The following is an 18,033-nucleotide window of genomic DNA, read 5'->3' on the forward strand; positions in this document are numbered from 1 at the left end:
CCGCCTCTCCCCCCCACCCCAGACATCACCTCTCCCTGTCTCCCGCCCTCCCCCCGACTCCGGGCCTCACCTCCCTGTATCCCCCCCAGACCTCACCACTCCCGGTAACCCCCAGACCCCGGTATCCCCCCCAGACCCCGGTATCCCCCCCCAGAACCCCGGGCATCCCCCCCCAGAACCCCGGGCATCCCCCCCCAGAACCCCGGTATCCCCCCTAGAACCCCGGGCATCCCCCCTAGAACCCCGGGCATCCCCCCTAGAACCCCGGGCATCCCCCCTCCCTGTATCCGCCTCACCTCTCCCTGTATCCGCCTCTCCTCTCTCTCGCCGGCAAACAAAAATCCTCTCTCTCCCTTTTCCCACTTCAGGCCTCCACTTCCGCCTTTCACCTTCTCACTTCCGGTTCCGCCCTTCCCTTGCTGGTAAGAGTTGACTGACAGCAGCTCCCGACCAATCAGCGCGGCCCATCTGCTCAGTTTTTTTTTCTTTCACTTTTCCCCCCCTTCGCACGCAGGCGGAAGTGACGTCACGGGGCAACGCTGGGAATGCGGAAAAGGGCTGCGCAAAGCAGCATGGGAGTTGTAGTTTTATTGGGGGGGGGGCAGGGGGAAAGGGTTTCAGTTTAACCCTTTCCTTACCAGAGAGGATTTAGTACCAGCAGGTAATTAGCAGTGGGAGAGGGGTTGAGATTATCCAGCAACCCTGACTAGGAAAGCAGTGATAATCCTCATTCTGCATAATGTCATCATAAAGATCATAAATCACAGTAATAATAGTAATAATAATAATAATACTATGTGAATAATAATAAGTGAATTATAATAATAATATTTGAATAATAATAATGATAATAATACTATGTAAATAATAATAATAATAATAATAATAATACTAAGTGAATTATAATATGTGAATAATAATAATATATGAATAATAATAATATAGCTCCTCCTACTACCCCATATAACCCCTCCCTATAACTCTTCCTTTTGCCCCATATAACCCCTCCCTATAACGTCTCCTATTACCCCATATAACCCCTCACTATAACTCCTACTATTACCCCATATAAACCCTCCCTATAACTCCTATTACCCTATATAACCCCTCCCTATAACTCCTCCTATTACCCATATAACTGCTCCCTATAACTCCTCCTATTACCCCATATAACCGCTCCCTATAACTCCTCCTATTATCCCATATAACCGCTCCCTATAACTCCTCCTATTACCCCATATAACCGCTCCCTATAACTCCTCCTATTACCCCATATAACCCCTCCCTCTAACTCTTCCTATTACCCCACATAACAACTCCCTATAACTCCACGGATTACACATATGAACGGCACTCCAAGGGTTAAAAATGACCACCAGGAGAGCCGACACCGCAGCTCACCCTTCTCCCCCCCTCCCGCCCCCCATCCTCTCTCCCGCGCCATCCAGACTCTCCAAGACGTGGCGTTGACCAAGAGCCGGCCAAATATCCCCGAGGCTCCGCCGCACGACACCAAGGTGGAAACATTTCCACTTCACTCGCTGGGTGACAGCAAAGAAACCCTCCTCGCCTTTTCAGTGTAAAAATAGACCTTTTTATTTCGCCTTCGATATACAGCGTCAGGAGTTTTTTTTAATATAAAAGCACATGCTGATGAGTAAGAGGCACGCCGTTCAATGTTACATTCACGTTCGCCGCGCAGGGCATCGGGGGGGGGGGGTGGTGGCTGGGGGGGTTAACCCTTTCACTGGCGTTTTATTTCGTTCACCTATAAAAAGGACCAGTCCCCTATCCCAGGGGGTGTTCTACTGCAGTCCTCATGCCTGCCCCCCCCCCCCCCCAACAGGCCAGGTTTGGAGGATATCCCTGCTTCAGCACTGGTGGAGCCACTTGTGCTGAAGCAGGGACTGATGGGGCCACCGGTGCTGAAGCAAGGACTGATTGAGGCAAGGACTGATTGAGACACCTGTGCTGAAGCAAGGTCTGATTGAGCCCCCTGTGCTGAAGCAGGGATATCCTGCAAACCTGACCTGTTGGGGAGGGTGGGGTCTTGAGAACTGGAGTTGAGCCCCCCCCCCCCCCACCCTGCCCTATTCCATGAAACAATGTACAGTTGCTAATAAAATAGATCCAATTCTTCCACCTTCGGCTGAAAGGGCACTTTAAATGCTTGGGAGATTTAAAGATGGCCGCACCTCTTTAAGTACCTCTATTGTCCTAGTGGTGTTAATTGATTCAAGGACTCCAGATGTTGCATTTTAAGCAAATGTTTGCAGGAAAATGAATTGAATCGGGGGGTGGGGGATATGGGTTATATTGGGGATCGGGGAGACTGGCGCTATAGTAACAGTGACGCCTTTCTCACTATCTTTCCTTAGAAAGCGCCAACAGAATGTTCCAGGGCGCGGCGAGTCCCTGCCCCCGCAGAGCTGACAATCTGAATGTGGTTGCCTTGAGGCGTAGGGAAGATCGAGTGACATCACAAGGGGAGAGCGGGCAGTTTGATTTACCGGGGGGGGGGTTCGCCCACTGCAAAGGCCGTGTCATTACCACCGAGCGAAATAATACATTAACCCGCAGTTCTCAACCGGACGACAAGGTTCGAATATCAGCCAGATGTTTGGGAGGTAACCCCATTAAAATCTATGGGGACACATCATTTCTTGTTCAGGGCAACCCATTAAAATCTATGGGGACACATCACGTCTTGTAGAGGGGTTCTCTGAGTAGTCATATTGGAGCCCACACAGTGGGTTGGGAGATGGGTGTGGACCCCCCGTAGTTCTGCATGCAGTTTATCATGTGGTAGCAACATAGAGTTTTTGCTTTAGATTGCAGCATGCAACAAGGTATAACATTCTATCTGCAAACGTAGATACGACTAAAAGATCTGAGTCCTTTGTGTCCTTCGATATCTTCTACAGTTCAGAAGACCCATTCCCATACGTCTAACCAGGATGCCGATGGTCAGAAGCCATTTGCTACCAACATTGAGATGACCCCCTCAGAAGCAACAAAATACGTACAGTACCCCTGAGTGTTTGGGTTTTATAGCACAGCGTGAAATTGGTTTCTGTTGCATAAACCCACTTGGTGGTAACCAGAAAACATCCCCGAGGCTTCTAAATCGGAAAGGTCGTTAGCTCATCTTGTTTATATGGTTTCCGACCTGATCTTCCTGAGATTTCCACCCAGTCTTGGAGCATGGTTGTTAAAGGGTCAGCCCCTACATGGGCGCCAAAATAACACTCTTCTCCAGAGTGACAATACGCTTGGAAATTCTATTCCACGTGCAGGTGCCTTCACGGACAGCCTCAATCAAACCTCCACCATCCCATCAAAGCCAGGACCGAATGGACATCTCAGGATGGTCAAGATCCAGGTGGGAATGGTACTAAGAAAATTCTTTTAGAGATATGGGTTGCATCTTGAGTTGCTCCCGCTGGTTATAAACTACTCAAATGCCATTTGGATTTGGTTGAGCACACAATGCAGGGTGAGGGAGGTTTGTCCTATGGCAGGTATTTTTCTATGGTAACCTAACTCCTCCAGTGTAAAGATATACCTTCAGAGTAAAGGACTTAAGCCAGTCCGCAAGAGTACATATTAATAAGAACAGGCTCAGTCTTGGCTCCCTATCACCCACCCTACAAATATTCATACGGGAGAGCAGACCAGACTGTAAGAGCTGAAATACCTATATTAATAGGCAGGTCTACATGGTCTCCCGCTGTTTCTGTGATCTTCTGCCTTTTACATAAGACCCACTCTGATCTAGAATCGGACTTGGCATCAGTGTCTTATTAGAAGTGCAAGCAACTCTACAAGGTGACCTCCCGAAGTTCCTACACGAGCTCTAGTACTGAGATTTCTTGGTTAGCAGCGCGTTGGAAAAAGTTTGAAATAACTAAATAAACATTGTGAGAACTTCTGGAACCCCAGTCGTTAGTATCTCGCGTTATAAGCGGACCCGCGTTGTAATGGAACGTGTTATAACAGGGTTGAGCTGTAAATTAGGTAGACACGCCTGTCCTGAAAAATGAGCCCACCTCAAGTACCCGACTGGGAGATATGCTGATGACTCTACAAGGTATATATAAATGAATCCCATCCCACACTTTCTGAAACGATTTCCATACCAACTATATAGAGTTCATAAGCCTAAGGCACCAACGTAATGACTGGAGTGGTGTCTGACCCAACAGGCCTAGAGCACATAACCACTGCTTTTCTAAACCGCAGCTCTAGCAGTGTGAGCGAATCCAGCTGATAGCTAGCAGTGCACCACTGTCTACTACTAGAATTCCTCCAAAGGATATCTATTTTGTTGATTGTAACCTTGAAAGCACTTCAAGCACAAAGTCATAACACGTACTGAGGGCTCGGAGTTACTGGGGCCAGGTGAGATTAAATAAAAGATGAACAGAACATGGGTAACCTCATGCTACTGCAGGGGTGCACAAACTATTGGCGTCGCCCCCCCCTGCCTGTTCCCCCCAGTGCTCGCGCCCCCCCTACCTTGTTTTCCGGTGTCAAATGACGCTGCGGGGTCATGTGATGTCACGCCGTGACCCCCGCGATGTCAAATGACGCCGGGTCATGTGACGTCACATGGTTCCGCTGCATCGTTTGACACCCTCAGTTGCCATGGCGACGCGTCTTCACGCTTCTGAATCCCGGCAAGTTGAGAGTTGCAGTTGCCTCACGTGATCCCCCCCGGCATTAAATTAAATGCCTTGGGGAAGAGCGCAGGGCCTCTGCAACAGCCAGCGCTCCAGGAAAATCAGGGGGGGGGGGCGCGTCCCCAAGTTTGCACACCCCTGCTCTACTGGGTTAGAAGAAAATGGCTCCTGTAGGGATTACACAGTTATAACTGCGGTTTGACAAGCAAGCGCTATTATTTGTGGACGAATATTCTTGATACTATCTGGATGTTATACATTTTCTTCTTATTAGACCAGATCTGTGCAATCTCGTTTATATAGATTGTATAGGGGGTCATTAAATCCTGTCTTTGTTCCTATCTAATTAAGCGGACAGGGTCTCTTTCAGGGGGGGAGCGGGACCTCTGAAGAAGCCCACCCTGTGATTGAACGCTTTTGGATTTTTATCCGTGTTCGGATTCTTAACGATCCGCCCCCGGAAACGGATCGCTCTCCGTCTCTGAAGAAAGAAAAATTCTGAAATGGCTTTTCTAAACCGCAGCTCTAGCAGTGTGAGCGAATCCAGCTGATAGCTAGTAGTGCACCACGGTCTTCTAAAAAAAAAAAATTGATAATTTTTGAGAGTGATCCCCTGGAAATCCACGGACCAAACAAAACCGGCCGATCCGAGGAGGATCCAAATTCTGCCCCCCGCCCCCCAAAACCGTCCATCTCTAGTTTTGAATCTAGTTTGGTTGTGAAGTATTCCCCCCCGTCCGCACCAAAAAAAAAAATCAGACTCCGTCATTGATAACACGGCTATCATGTGCAGCGAGATGTGAAGGGTACTGAGTATTTTTTTTTTTTTAATAGCGTCTTGGTTTTTTGTTCTTACTTAAAAATATTTGTGGGGGATGATTGCACCTGTATCTTCCACCGGAGCTGCAAAAGCAGAGAACATGAAGTGTTTACCTAGGCTTCTGACCCTGCATGGATTTGAGTCTTGCGTTGACGTCCCTACTGGAAGCTGTCTGGGGTGCGTCTGTATTGTAGCTGTGGAGCTGGGTTGATCTGCGTGGGATGTGTGGTGAAGGACTGGACAGAACTCACAGAGGTCATAGCATGAGCCGGGTGGCTCATCGCAGGATGTTCGGAGACCGGAGAACCGTAGTTGGAAGTCTGTGGGCTGGGAGGGACCTCTACGGTGGGCTGTAGTAACCGTTCCCTCTCCGTCTCTCCACGAGACAACAACGGAGTCCCAGAAGAACACATGGTGTTCGAGGGGATGTAGTAGCAGTCCCTGGCCGGACGGAAGGCTTCTGTGTCTGCTGACCTCGGGCATGCGTCTGGAGAAGTCCTGGTGCAGTGGACTGGGTTGAAGGTCAGGTCGGAAGCCAGAGACGGGTGTCCAAGCGTCCTGGGCATTGCGGCCTCCTGCACCAGATGCAGAGATGGCGGCATGGTGTAGCTGGCCCTCGGCTCTTGTTCATTCCGGTTGACATGAGCTGCCGGTGGGGTGGAGACCACTTGGAAAGCGTAGGGACAAGACAAAGTAGGGTTGTACTGCTGGGCTGCCAGTAATGCTTGCAGTAACCGCATCATGTGCTGGAGCTCTTTGCTGAGCTGCGAGACTTCTTGGTTTAGACCGTTTATCTTTTGGGATAGAACATGAGAGAGGGGAGAGAGCGGTCAGCGATGAGCTGGAACATCTCCCATTGCTTTATTCAGAGCGCTGTTCAACTCCTTTACCTGTATATATTCTCCTTAAGTCCTCCTATTGCATTATTATACTCTATATAACCCCTTCCTATAACTCCTCCAATGACCCCCTATAACTCCCCCTAGTGCCCCATATAACTCATCCCTAAAACTCCTCCTATTGCTCCATATAACCCTCCCTATAACTCTTCATATCACCCCATATAACCGCTCCCTAATACTCCTCCTATTTCCCCATATAACTCCTCCTATTGCCCCATATAACTGCTCCTTATAACTCCTCTTATTGCCCAATATAACCGCTCCCTATAATTTCTCCTTTTTCACCATATACCCCTCCCCATAACTCCTCCATATAACCTCACAGTATAACTCCTCCTATTGCCCCATATAACCCCTCCCTATAACTCCTCCTATTAACCCATATAACTCCTCCTATTACCCCATATAACATCTCCCTATAACTCCTCCTATTGCCCCATATCACCTCTCCATATAACACCTCCTATTGCACCATACAACCCCTCCCTATAACTCTTCCTATTACCCCATATATCCCCTCCCTATAACTCCTCCTATTACCCCATATAACTGCTCCCTATAACTCCTCTTATTACCCCATATAACTGCTCCCTATAACTCCTCTCATTACCCCATATAACTGCTCCCTATACCTACATAGGAGATGGATAGATAAAATATGCTGACAAACCTAATATATTATTATCTAACATCAGGGGCATTTCACCCTTGCTTGGGGGATAAGCTTACAGATGCCACGGGTGGTATTTCTTAGCCCTTGGTGGCCCTCAGCATCTTACCTCTTGGTTTAGCCGGCAAATGTTGTGTTTGATTTCCTCGGCCTCCACCGCCAAGATTGGATTCACCATACCTGAGAGAGCGAGAGAACAGGGAGAGATGAGTGATGTCCTTCAACCCAATGCAGGCTCAACGGGGAGTAGATCAAGGTGGGCGGACACTTGACATCCTGCAGAAAGGATCAGCGCCAACTACTTTGCTCTCGACCAGAGTTGGGCCAAGTCCAGTCCTCAAAGGCCACCAAGAGGTCAACTTTTAAGGACATCCTGGCTTCAGCACCCGGGGAGAGTCAATCAGTGGCTCAGTCAACGACTGACCCACCTGTGCTGAAGCCAGGATATCCCTAATGCCTGAGCTCTTGGTGACCCTTGAGGACTGGAGTTGGTCCACCCGTGGTCGAGATCCATTGCCCGTTAACCCACTTACCCCACTCAATGCAACCCAAACTGGGAAGATCCAGTTACTCAGATAAGCGAGTCACACTCAAGATGTTACTCTTCCTTTGTATGTAGCGTCAACGATACACAGCGTGCACGCTGACCTCCCGTCTGAGCGTATAGAAGGACCGGTCCGGGGTGGGTGAGAGGCACTCACCCTTATGGCAATCACTGCTTGTTTTTAACTGGGAAGAGTGTGAGTGAATTTGCGTTCCTGTGTGATATTTTACACGATCAATACACAATTGGACGCCATGTCTTTGCTATTCTGTTCTTTCTATTGAGGAGCAGCGCATCCAGAAGACCACCTTGGAAAACTAAATGGCCGTCAGTGCAGCAGAAGAGGACCAAAGATGCAAAGTTCTGTGGGGAAGGTCATGTGACCAGGCGGTCACTCGATACAATTGGTGCACTGCTAGAGGGAGGGCAGGACTCAATAAGTGGTGTGCCAGAGCCTGCTTCAGAAGAGGAAGGGGATGTGACTTTGTAAATGGTTGGTATAGACACAAAAATGCTTGTCACATTAGATTACATTAAAAATAGCTTTTTTTCCCCAACAAAATACTACAATTATTTTTTCACCGTACAGAACAGATTTATTAAAAATAAAACACACATGTAGGATATTGCTTGGTCTGCAGCTTTAAGATCACTAAAGACCATATATGAATGGAATCCAGCGCCATTTTGGAGAACGTTTAGCACCACTTTTTCAATCCATTCCCCTTTTTTTCATTGCATGGACCTTTTTTGTAGTAATACAGCTCAACCCCGTTATAACGCGATCCGCTACAACGCGGATCCACTTATAGCGCGATGTGAGCGTGGCTCCCAATTTTCTTATTTACGAATACTTTACAACACGGTTATTGGTGTCTTAAATACTTTATTGTACAATGCATACAATTGTACATTATTTCTAACGCGATCCACTTATGGCGCGATGTGATTCTTTGGATCCCAAGCACAGCGTTATAAGGGGGTTGAGCTGTATATTTATTTTGGGGGTGTATTTGACACTGATATGATCACCTCGGACGAGTTTGAGCTGACGTTTCCCCCCCCCTTTCAATTAGGAACATATGTATGAGTCAGCTTAGTGATTTTATAATGCTTCACGATCTTCAATGTTACCTGGGCCTGACGGCTGTCGGACTGGGGACCTGGCCCTTGGGTTGTCCATGTTGAAATGGAAGGCATGGCTTTCGGAGACATCTCCACTGTCTTCAATCCCATCCACCACTCTGGGGAGGAAGTTGGGAAGGGAACCACCATTATGATAGTACATAACCCCTTGCCCAATGGATAAATACTATTATTAATATTTTGATGTATATGGAGCCAACCAGTTCATTGCAGAGTCTGCAGGATCTAAGAGCCATGGTTACTAAGTCATGCTAAGCCATACAACACCATAAGGCTCATTCAACAGACTGAGCCAATCACAGCGCTCCATTCTTGAAAGCTCCTTGGCTCAACTGAATGCTGCAGTCTGATTGGTCAATATCAAAACTCTCACGTGCGCCATTACAGAAATCCCCACAGCGAGATGAGGGGGTTAGGACCTTTTGGTGGAACTCACCGGGGGCTGAGATCCGGCGGACCGTACGTGCCGACAGCCGGCATGAGGAGCTTGGCGGGCTTGTGGGACTCGGCGACGCTGTCGGCGTCGGACCCTCTCTCGCTCTTCTGAGAGTGCGGGGAGGGGCTCCGGCCGCGGCTGCCACGGGCCGGGGAGCGGCAGGTGCGCCGGAAGGCGGAAAATTGGCGCAGGTCGTCGCCGAGGAGGCTGCTGAGGGAGCCGCGCCGGACCGGGCTGTTGAGGTTGGGCAGCATCAGCTTCCGGCGCGTCATGGTGGCCGGCGAATGGCGGAAGAAGTCGTCGGCTTCGTCTGTGTCTTCCAAGATGGAGGCTAGCTTTTTGTTGGGCGTGGCACCGGATTCTGGTCGGGGCTAAAACATACAGTACATTTATAAAAGCTCTGAAGACTGGTCTTCTCCAGGGCAATTATATGAGCAACATGTGTTGAGTAGACCATCCGACCATCTTGCGTTCTCCAAGCCTAAGTAGTCAGGCAGTGATGGATTTCTCTGGACACATTCTCTTTCTGCGTCTGAGCTCCAGTGTGTGCTAGGTACTTGGTACCTATTTACATCATGTGTCCACTTGTGATTGGAGGATTGAGGGAGGGGTTGTAGGGAGGGGTTATATGGAGTAATAGGAGGAGTTGTAGGGAGAGGTTACACGGGGTAATAGGAGGAGTTGTAGGGAGAGGTTATATGGGGTAATAGGAGGAGTTATAGGGAGGGGTTATATGGGGTAATAGGAGGAGTTATAGGGAGGGGATATATGGGGCAATAGAAGGAGTTATAGGGAGAGGTTATATGGAGTAATAGGAGGAGTTGTAGGGAGGGGTTATATGGAGTAATAGGAAGAGTTATAGGAAGGGGTATATGGGGGTAATAGGAGGAGTTATAGGGAGCGGTTATATGGATTAATAGGAGGAGTTGTAGGGAGGGGTTATATGGAGTAATAGGAGGAGTTGTAGGGAGGGGGTATATGGGGTAATATGAGGAGTTATAGGGAGGGGTTATATGGGTAATAGGAGGAGTTATAGGGAGGGGTTATATGGGGTAATAGGAGGAGTTATAGGGAGGGGTTATATGGAGCTATAGAAGGAGTTATAAGGAGGGGTTATATGGGGCAATAGGAGGAGTTATAGGGAGGGATTATATGGAGCAATAGGAGGAGTTATAAGGAGGGGTTATAAGTAGGGGTTATATGGGGCAATAGGAGGAGCTATAGGGAGGGTATATATGGAGTAATGCTATATGGGGTAACAGGAGCAGTTATAGGGAGGGGTTATATTGAGCAATAGGAGGAGTTATAGGGAGGAGTTATATAGAGTAATAGGAGGAGTTATATGGGGCAATAGGAGGAGTTATAGGGAGGGATTATATGGAGCAATAGGAGGAGTTATAGGAAGGGGTTATATGGGGCAATAGGAGGAGTTATAAGGAGGGGTTATATTGAGTAATGTTATATGGGGTAACAGGAGCAGTTATAGGGAGGTGTTATATGGGGTAACAGGAGCAGTTATAGGGAGGTGTTATGTGGGGTAATAGGAGTTATAGGGAGGGGGTTATATGGGGTAATAGGAGGAGTTATAGGGAGAGGTTATATGGGGATAGGAGGAGTTATAGGGAGCGGGTATATGGGGTAATGGGAGGAGTTATAGGGAGGGGTTATATGGGGTAATGGGAGGAGTTATAGGGAGGGGTTATATGGGGTAATAGGAGGAGTTATAGGGAGGGGTTATATGGGGCAATAGGAGGAGTTATAGGGACATGTTATATGGGGTAATAGGAGGAGTTATATGGGGCAATAGGAGGAGTTATAGGGAGGGGTTATATGGGGTAATAGGAGGAGTTATAGGGAGGGGTTATATGGGGCAATAGGAGGAGTTATAGGGAGGGGTTATATGGGGTAATAGGAGGAGTTATAGGGAGGGGTTATATGGGGTAATAGGAGGAGTTATAGGGAGGGGTTATATGGAGCAGTAGGTGAAGTTATAGGGTGCGGTTTATATGGAGCAATAGGAGGAGTTCAGGAGGACTTATAGAGACGCACATAGTAGGGAAATACTAAGGGATGTGTAAAACGATGCATCTGTGTTCGTTATTTCCCCCCCCCCTCTTTTCCTGTCCCAAAACCCCCCACAAAAAAAGGCAAAAAGGCCCTCTCCTCACATCACGAGCGCCCTAATCTCACCGGAGGTTAGAGAGGGAAATACAAGATCATTTACCTGGGACAGACGCGGGGATCGGGAGAACCTGTAGCAGCCCTGAGAATAAAGGAGACGCAATGGATTAGTGGCTTATAACGCAGCTAAGATAAAAGTAAGACCCCCTGCAGATGTTCAGGTGGGAAGTGCCGATCCGTTTGGGCCTCACCCGTGGCTGGCATTTGATTGGTCTATCCCCAGTGTGTTGTCATTCCGATGCCGTGTCGCCACCCTCCCCCCCCCCCCGCGTCAGCTCGTATCTTGAATATCCACACGAACGTTTCGAGATAATTGGCGCCCAAAACCGCAGAGAATGTGGTCAATTTGTTTTTTTGTTTTTTTTTACAAAAGTTACATAGTAGATGAGGTTGAAAAAAAGACGTACGTTCATCAAGTTCAACCTACGCTAAATTCAGATGACAGATACTTTATCCTATATCTATACTTACAGTATATTGATCCAGAGGAAAGCAAACACACAACCCCAGTAACATATCATTCAATGATATCTCCTAAGGGGAAAAAATAAATTCCTTCTTGACCCCAGTAATCAGATTACTCCCTGGATCAACGTCCTTCCCATGTTTACTTATTTGGTATATATCCCTGTATACCTTTCCTTTCTAAAAAGAGGTCCAACCTTTTCTTAAACATATCCACTGTATCTGCCATCACAGTCTCCATGGGTAATGAACCCCACACTGTAACTGCCCTTACTGTAAAGAACCCTTTCCTCTGTTGCTGGTGAAATCTCCTTTCCTCCGACCTTAAGGGATGGCCCCGAGTTCTTAGTACTGCCCGTGGGATAAATAGTTCTTTTGAAAGCTCCTTGTATTGTCCCCGAATATATTTGTATATAGTTATCATTATATCCATTCTTAGACGCCTCTTTTCTAATGTAACTAAAAGCCAACTTCTCATTTTCTCCTTGCCCGACACCGACATTTTTCTCCATTATGGAGTTTCGCCCGAGAGAGAAAAAAAAAATCTGCCAGAACCGGAGGCAAAAGGTGTCCCGCAAATGTCAGGGGATTAGTGGATCGGTCCAAAACGTGTGTATATGGGCCAATATTTTACTAAGCAGTATTATGCCATAAGACGACCAGCACTGGCAGACCCCTAGGGCCAATTAACTTGAGTGGGCTGCAAGGTGTCTTTCCAGCGCCGGAAACCGTCTTATGGAATAGCACTGCTTAGTCAATAAGGCCAAAGGTCTTTTTTTTTTCCAGACAAGTGTTTGAAATTGGCCAATTTCACCAGGAAGCCATGGTCTCGATCCCACCCCGGGCGCCAACAAAACTGACACGATCTATACTAAGCTTGATGGCTTTTGCGACATTTCTTAAAGACGCTGGGGTCCGTTATTGGATAATGGCTATTGCAATGTTGGGAGAACCAGCTTCGCAACTTTTTTTGGGGGGGGGGGCAAGGGGTGTTGAGAGTTAGTGAGGAAAATACATGATGGGCGATACCGAAAGTTGCAATCACAATGGCGGGCAGAGAGCGAAAGAGGGACGCAGTAGGTCAGAGAAAGAGTCACAAAGACCAACTGGGGCAGTTTGGGGTTTCCATATGAAAACCAAGATTGGGAACCATTGGTCTACTAGGAGGTGACTCAGAAGTGACACCGTCTAATAGAGGGAAAGATGACATCACATAAGGCGCTCTTACGTCAGTCTCGCTGCCCTCGCGCAGGTTGAAGGTCAGGTCGCTGTGGATGTCGGACATAAATTTGCTGGAGTATTCGGGGTACAGCTCCAGCACCTCCAGAAGCCCCCGCAGGCTCAGATACTGCAGGTCACAGTAGGTCAGGGCCTTGACGTCAGCGTTGGTTTTGATCACCTGATCTTTGCTGGACAGGTCTGCGCCAATCAGGTCACCTTTCCCTGCAGCAGAGAAACACATGATGGGTCTTTGGGTGTCTCGGTTGTGGTAATATAAGGATCTCCCAATATGGCCGCCGAAGCAGGACATCTGCCCCTACCAACATGGCCACCGAGGCAGGAGGTCAGCCTCCTTCTGAAGCAATTGCCTGCACCTGTCTGCTCCCTTTCTAAGGATTCATTACCCTCTCTTGCTTGCCTGTGGAAGGTTCTGTTTCTATGGACTCCTTCTGTAACCTTATCCTGCCTGCCTTGTTCCTTCCTGCTGCCGACCCCAGGTTGTGACCATGACCAACCTGTTTTCTCCAGCCCTGACCTCTGAACTGTGACCTCAATCATCCTAACTTCTCCTGCCCTGACCTAGGAACTGTGACCCCTACTTCTCTGCCTTCTCCAGCCCTGACCTCGGAATTGTGACCCCTATTTCTCTGCCTTCTCCAACCCTGACCCCGAAACAGTGACCTCTACTACTCTGCCTTCTCCAGCCCTGATCTCATAACAGTGACCTCTACTTCTCTGCCTTCTCCAGCCTTGACCCCGAAACAGTGACCTCTACTACTTTGCCTTCTCCAGCCCTGACCATCGGAACAGTGACCTCTACTTCTCTGCCTTCTCCAGCCCTGACCCCGAAACAGTGACCTCTACTACTCTGCCTTCTCCAGCCCGGACCATCAGAACAGTGACCTCTACTTCTCTGCCTTCTCCAGCCCTGACCTTGGACCAGTGACCTCGATCATCCTACCTTCCCCTGCCCCGACCACGGAACTGTGACCCCTATTACTCTGCCTTCTCCAGCCCTGACCATAGGAACAGTGACCTCTACTTCTCTGCCTTCTCCAGCCCTGACCTTGGACCAGTGACCTCGATCATCCTACCTTCCCCTGCCCCAACCACGGAACTGTGACCCCTATTACTCTGCCTTCTCCAGCCCTGACCATCGGAACAGTGACCTCTACTTCTCTGCCTTCTCCAGCCCTGACCTCGGAACAGTGACCTCGATCATCCTACCTTCTGCTGCCCTGACCACGGAACAGTGACCTCGATCATCCTACCTTCTCCTGCCCTGACCACGGAACAGTGACCTCTACTACTCTGCCTTCTCCAGCCCTGACCATCGGATCCGGACCTCACCATTCTACTCTTCAGGATTCGGATCCCAGGTACGGGTCGCTCTCTACTCTCCACCTCTGCCTAGCGGGGGGTCTGTCTCCTGGACAGTACACAGCGACGTACGCGTCCGTAACAGGTAATGTGTGTGTAACGTGCAGGTGTATCGGTGAGTAGAAGGGTGTCTGTGAATGTGCCAGTGAATTTGTACAGCGGTTAGAGAGCGCCAGGTGTTGGGTTCAGCAAAGGGAACCCTAAATATACAAGTTATGGATTAAAAAATAGGTGGACACTTGTGTGACATCCATACATACTGTAGGTGTGTATCAATGAACAGAAGGTAGGAAGGGTCCAAGCTCTTACCAAGAATGGCCAGCACCATGTTATCTTTCAGAACTTCTAGAGAGCCAGAGCACACAAAGTAGTTGGCTTGCAGAGCATCACCCTGCCGCAGGAGGTACTCCCCCGGGGCGCAGAAGGAGGTCTTGATGTGCAGGGAGAGGGCACGCAGACAGCCACGGCTGCCGGACTCGAACACGGGGAGCTGCAGGATGTCCTTGTTCAGGTGCATGGCGATGTCGGCCCGAAGCTCGTCTGGGAAATCCTTCAGCAGCTGGAAGAGGAGAGACAAAGGAGGTGGCGGGATCGCTGCGGGTGGTCCTTTACCTTCCGAATGGGACCACCCGTGTCCTCTCCCAACAACACAAGTGTAACACCCTTCTTAAAGGGTTACTAACATGGCTGTTGTATGTGGGTCCCACCCTCAGTTGCTATGGGGATCCAGGCGTGATGCAGGGATATTTAAGGAGCAGGGACTATTCTAGAAAGTTAGGTTCCAGGATGACAAGAGGAGAGGAGCCTCGGGGAGAGTAGATCAGTAATGTTTCTAAAGTAATAGTATAGACCAGGTCCCCCCTGTTTATTATGTTGCAGATAGGGGGCAGCACCCGTTAAGTTAAGATCCCTCAAAGAAAGAATGGAATCCTGAATAAGTAATAAAAAGGAATATAGCACGCCATAGGGGGCATCAGAAAAGATGGCTCCCGGGTGCCGGCAGGTCAGCTCTGACCGTGGATCGGCGCTAATATTCCTCATCAGTCTGTAATGGAAGTGGCGTTTTCCAAAACAGAGCAACTAAGTCAATGTACCTCCATCTGAGTGGTGAGATCGGGCACTGACGGAAGAACTGTATTCGTTGTTGACGTGTGTGTGAGCGGTCCCGGACCATGGAGACACGAATAAATGAGAGGTGTGCTACAAGAGTTCCTGGCGACCATTATTCTACAACCTCGCTACCTCATCGCCCCCGCCGCCTGAATCCAGCGCCCTGAGTCACGGTAACCCGTGCGGAGAAGCCGTATACGGTATAAGACAACGATGTAATCGCCCTAGAAGCCGGGCAGGGAGGGTCTGTCCACATCTGGACATAGCCTCCAACCATACCTATATTTTTATGTCATGTATCTATTAAAACTGGCTGTACAGCTGAGAGGAGAAAGCGTGAAGACCTATTCATGTTCCGTTGAGTTGTACTGGGTTGAGGGAACTTGTATATCGGGGATAAAGTAGACGACCCGCACGTTTCAGTCACGTATTTGGGAGTATCCCTGGTGAAGAGGGTGTTTTTTTTGTCCAAGCACCACTCACCTCATTGGCATCGATGCCATTGTTGACGGACCACGTTGTCTGGAAGTACTCTAACATGCGCTGCTTGAGCTGCTGGGGCAGGCGATGGACACGGATGAAGTCCTTGAGGTCCTTCATGCGCGTGTGGTACAGAGAGCGGCGGGAGTACATGCGCTGGATGATGGCCGTCACGTTCCCGAAAACCACGGCGTGCATCAGGGCTGAGGAGGGGAGGCAGCGAGATAAATGATACAGGGAGGTCACACAGTCCAAGGAGTCTGCCCTTTCCCCTACCGAGTAACACCGAGACTGGGCAGCCTCTAAAGTCGGGTGGCCGACTTTTGAAAGTCCCAGAAAATATAACTGGCTATGAAACAATAGAAAATGGTTAGGTATCACCAGTCGGACTGGGACGGCAAGGCGACTGGGTCAACTGGTCCCGCGATACATCCAGTACCAAAACACCCACCTCCTATCAGCATGGTGCAGATGGAGAAGATCTTTTCAGCGTCCGTGTTAGCGCAGACGTTACCGAAGCCCACGCTGGTCAGGCTGCTGAGGGTGAAGTAGAGGGACGCGATATAAACACTACGAACAGAGGGGCCGCCAACTGAGTTATTTATATACGGGGCTTCCAACCTCTTGCCAAGTTCATGGAGCCAACCTGTAGAGAAATGGGAGCTGGAGATAGCATTGGGGATGAACTAAGTGGGCATCAAGTCCACTCAACAAAATGACCAAGGCTTTCATACGTGGCCACAATGATTTATGCTCATGGGCTCCCACCTCTACAATAAATGATTCGTCCCCATATATTTTCATGGGATCCCCCTCAAACACTTCCAGTTTTGGCTAAAACCTTTGGCGTTCCCCGAGACCCGGGTCGTGTACGAGAAGAGCTTCAAACAAAAAGCTGGAAGAGGAAGGAAAACCCCATCCTGTGAATTGAATTCCAACCTCCAAACACATCTCCTGTTCATTACGGACGTTGCCTTGTAGGCCAAAGCGCCAGAAACGTGGCCGCTGTGAGTCCAACCTCAGGGGAGGCTGCACGAAGGACTCCAAAGTGTAATTAGGAAGCGTCTTGACGGGAGCAATATACATACAGAGTATTAGTAATCCAATATCTTTCTCACCGATGAATCGAGCTGTGTAAACGCAAACATAGGAACACAGATGGTGACGCCAGAGAAGAATCACTTGGCTTCACCGTGTCTGTGCATGTTCCTATTTGTTGTAAAACCTCAGAACCCCAATGTGAGCTTTCGGGTTGCCTTCTATTTATCCCAAACATTTTCCCATTGCCTAGCTCTATGAACCTTTACAACCACATTTAGGGGGCTATCTGTGAATCCACCACTCTATTTAGAAGGACTTCTTCATATTTCCCGAGCCTTCCACCCTCCCCAGGTCCTAGCATGACCTCCTGTTCTCTTTCTCTGTGATATGCTTCCCTCCTGCACCTTGTTGAAATATAGCAAGATATAAATCAGCCCGGTAGCCAAGTCGTCCTTACCAATGTCCCAGGTCACAGGGTCGTTGCTCTCCATCTCCTTCCGGCCAATCACGTACCAGACGCAGGCCATCCAGTGAGCCAGGAGGGCAAACATTGACATGAGCAGGGTGAGCACCATGGCGCTGTACTGAGAATACCGGTCCAGCTTCTGCAACAACCTCAGGAGTCTCAACAAGCGGACTGTCTTCAGCAGATGAACCAGTGACGTCTTCCGAGGTGGGGAGGGGGGAGCAGAAAGAGGAAGTCAGCGGATAAGGACCACCTTGTCTGCCCATTCTTCTACAGCATCTGCTGTGAAGCCTCCCACCCCATGAGACCTATGGCTTCCTTTCATATCCAGCATCCCCTTGTGTCTACCATCTTTGAATTCCTGTACTGTATTAACCTTCAACACCTCAGCTACCAACCGAGTACTCTTTCAGCTAGGACGTCCGTCCCCATGTGGCTTCCATGCTCCAGAGCATGGTCTCTTGTTCTAGTATCCTTCTTTCTATGGTG

At 49.0% G+C, this 18,033-nt stretch overlaps 1 protein-coding gene and 1 long non-coding RNA gene across 2 annotated transcripts in view; one reads left to right on the forward strand and one right to left on the reverse strand.

Moving 5' to 3' along the window:
• Positions 1-2,382: 2,382 nt before the first annotated feature.
• LOC142473051 (uncharacterized) lies at positions 2,383-3,882 on the forward strand. The gene is made up of 2 exons (XR_012789971.1): positions 2,383-2,627; positions 2,925-3,882. It is a non-coding gene; the product is annotated as an uncharacterized LOC142473051 (long non-coding RNA).
• A 634-nt stretch (positions 3,883-4,516) lies between these two features.
• Positions 4,517-18,033, reverse strand: part of KCNH4 (potassium voltage-gated channel subfamily H member 4) — a 25,299-nt gene continuing 11,782 nt past the window's right edge. The window contains exons 6-15 of the mRNA XM_075580209.1: positions 17,536-17,743; positions 16,489-16,683; positions 16,041-16,240; positions 14,757-15,006; positions 13,075-13,289; positions 11,425-11,463; positions 9,201-9,571; positions 8,753-8,862; positions 7,184-7,254; positions 4,517-6,296 (exon numbers count right to left, since the gene is read on the reverse strand). Of these exons, the coding sequence (XP_075436324.1) occupies positions 5,661-6,296; positions 7,184-7,254; positions 8,753-8,862; positions 9,201-9,571; positions 11,425-11,463; positions 13,075-13,289; positions 14,757-15,006; positions 16,041-16,240; positions 16,489-16,683; positions 17,536-17,743 (2,295 nt within the window). The 3' untranslated portion in view covers positions 4,517-5,660. The remainder of the gene's footprint in view (positions 6,297-7,183; positions 7,255-8,752; positions 8,863-9,200; positions 9,572-11,424; positions 11,464-13,074; positions 13,290-14,756; positions 15,007-16,040; positions 16,241-16,488; positions 16,684-17,535; positions 17,744-18,033) is intronic.

Source organism: Ascaphus truei, chromosome 23 (genome assembly GCF_040206685.1).
Source record: "Ascaphus truei isolate aAscTru1 chromosome 23, aAscTru1.hap1, whole genome shotgun sequence".
NCBI lineage: Eukaryota > Metazoa > Chordata > Amphibia > Anura > Ascaphidae > Ascaphus > Ascaphus truei.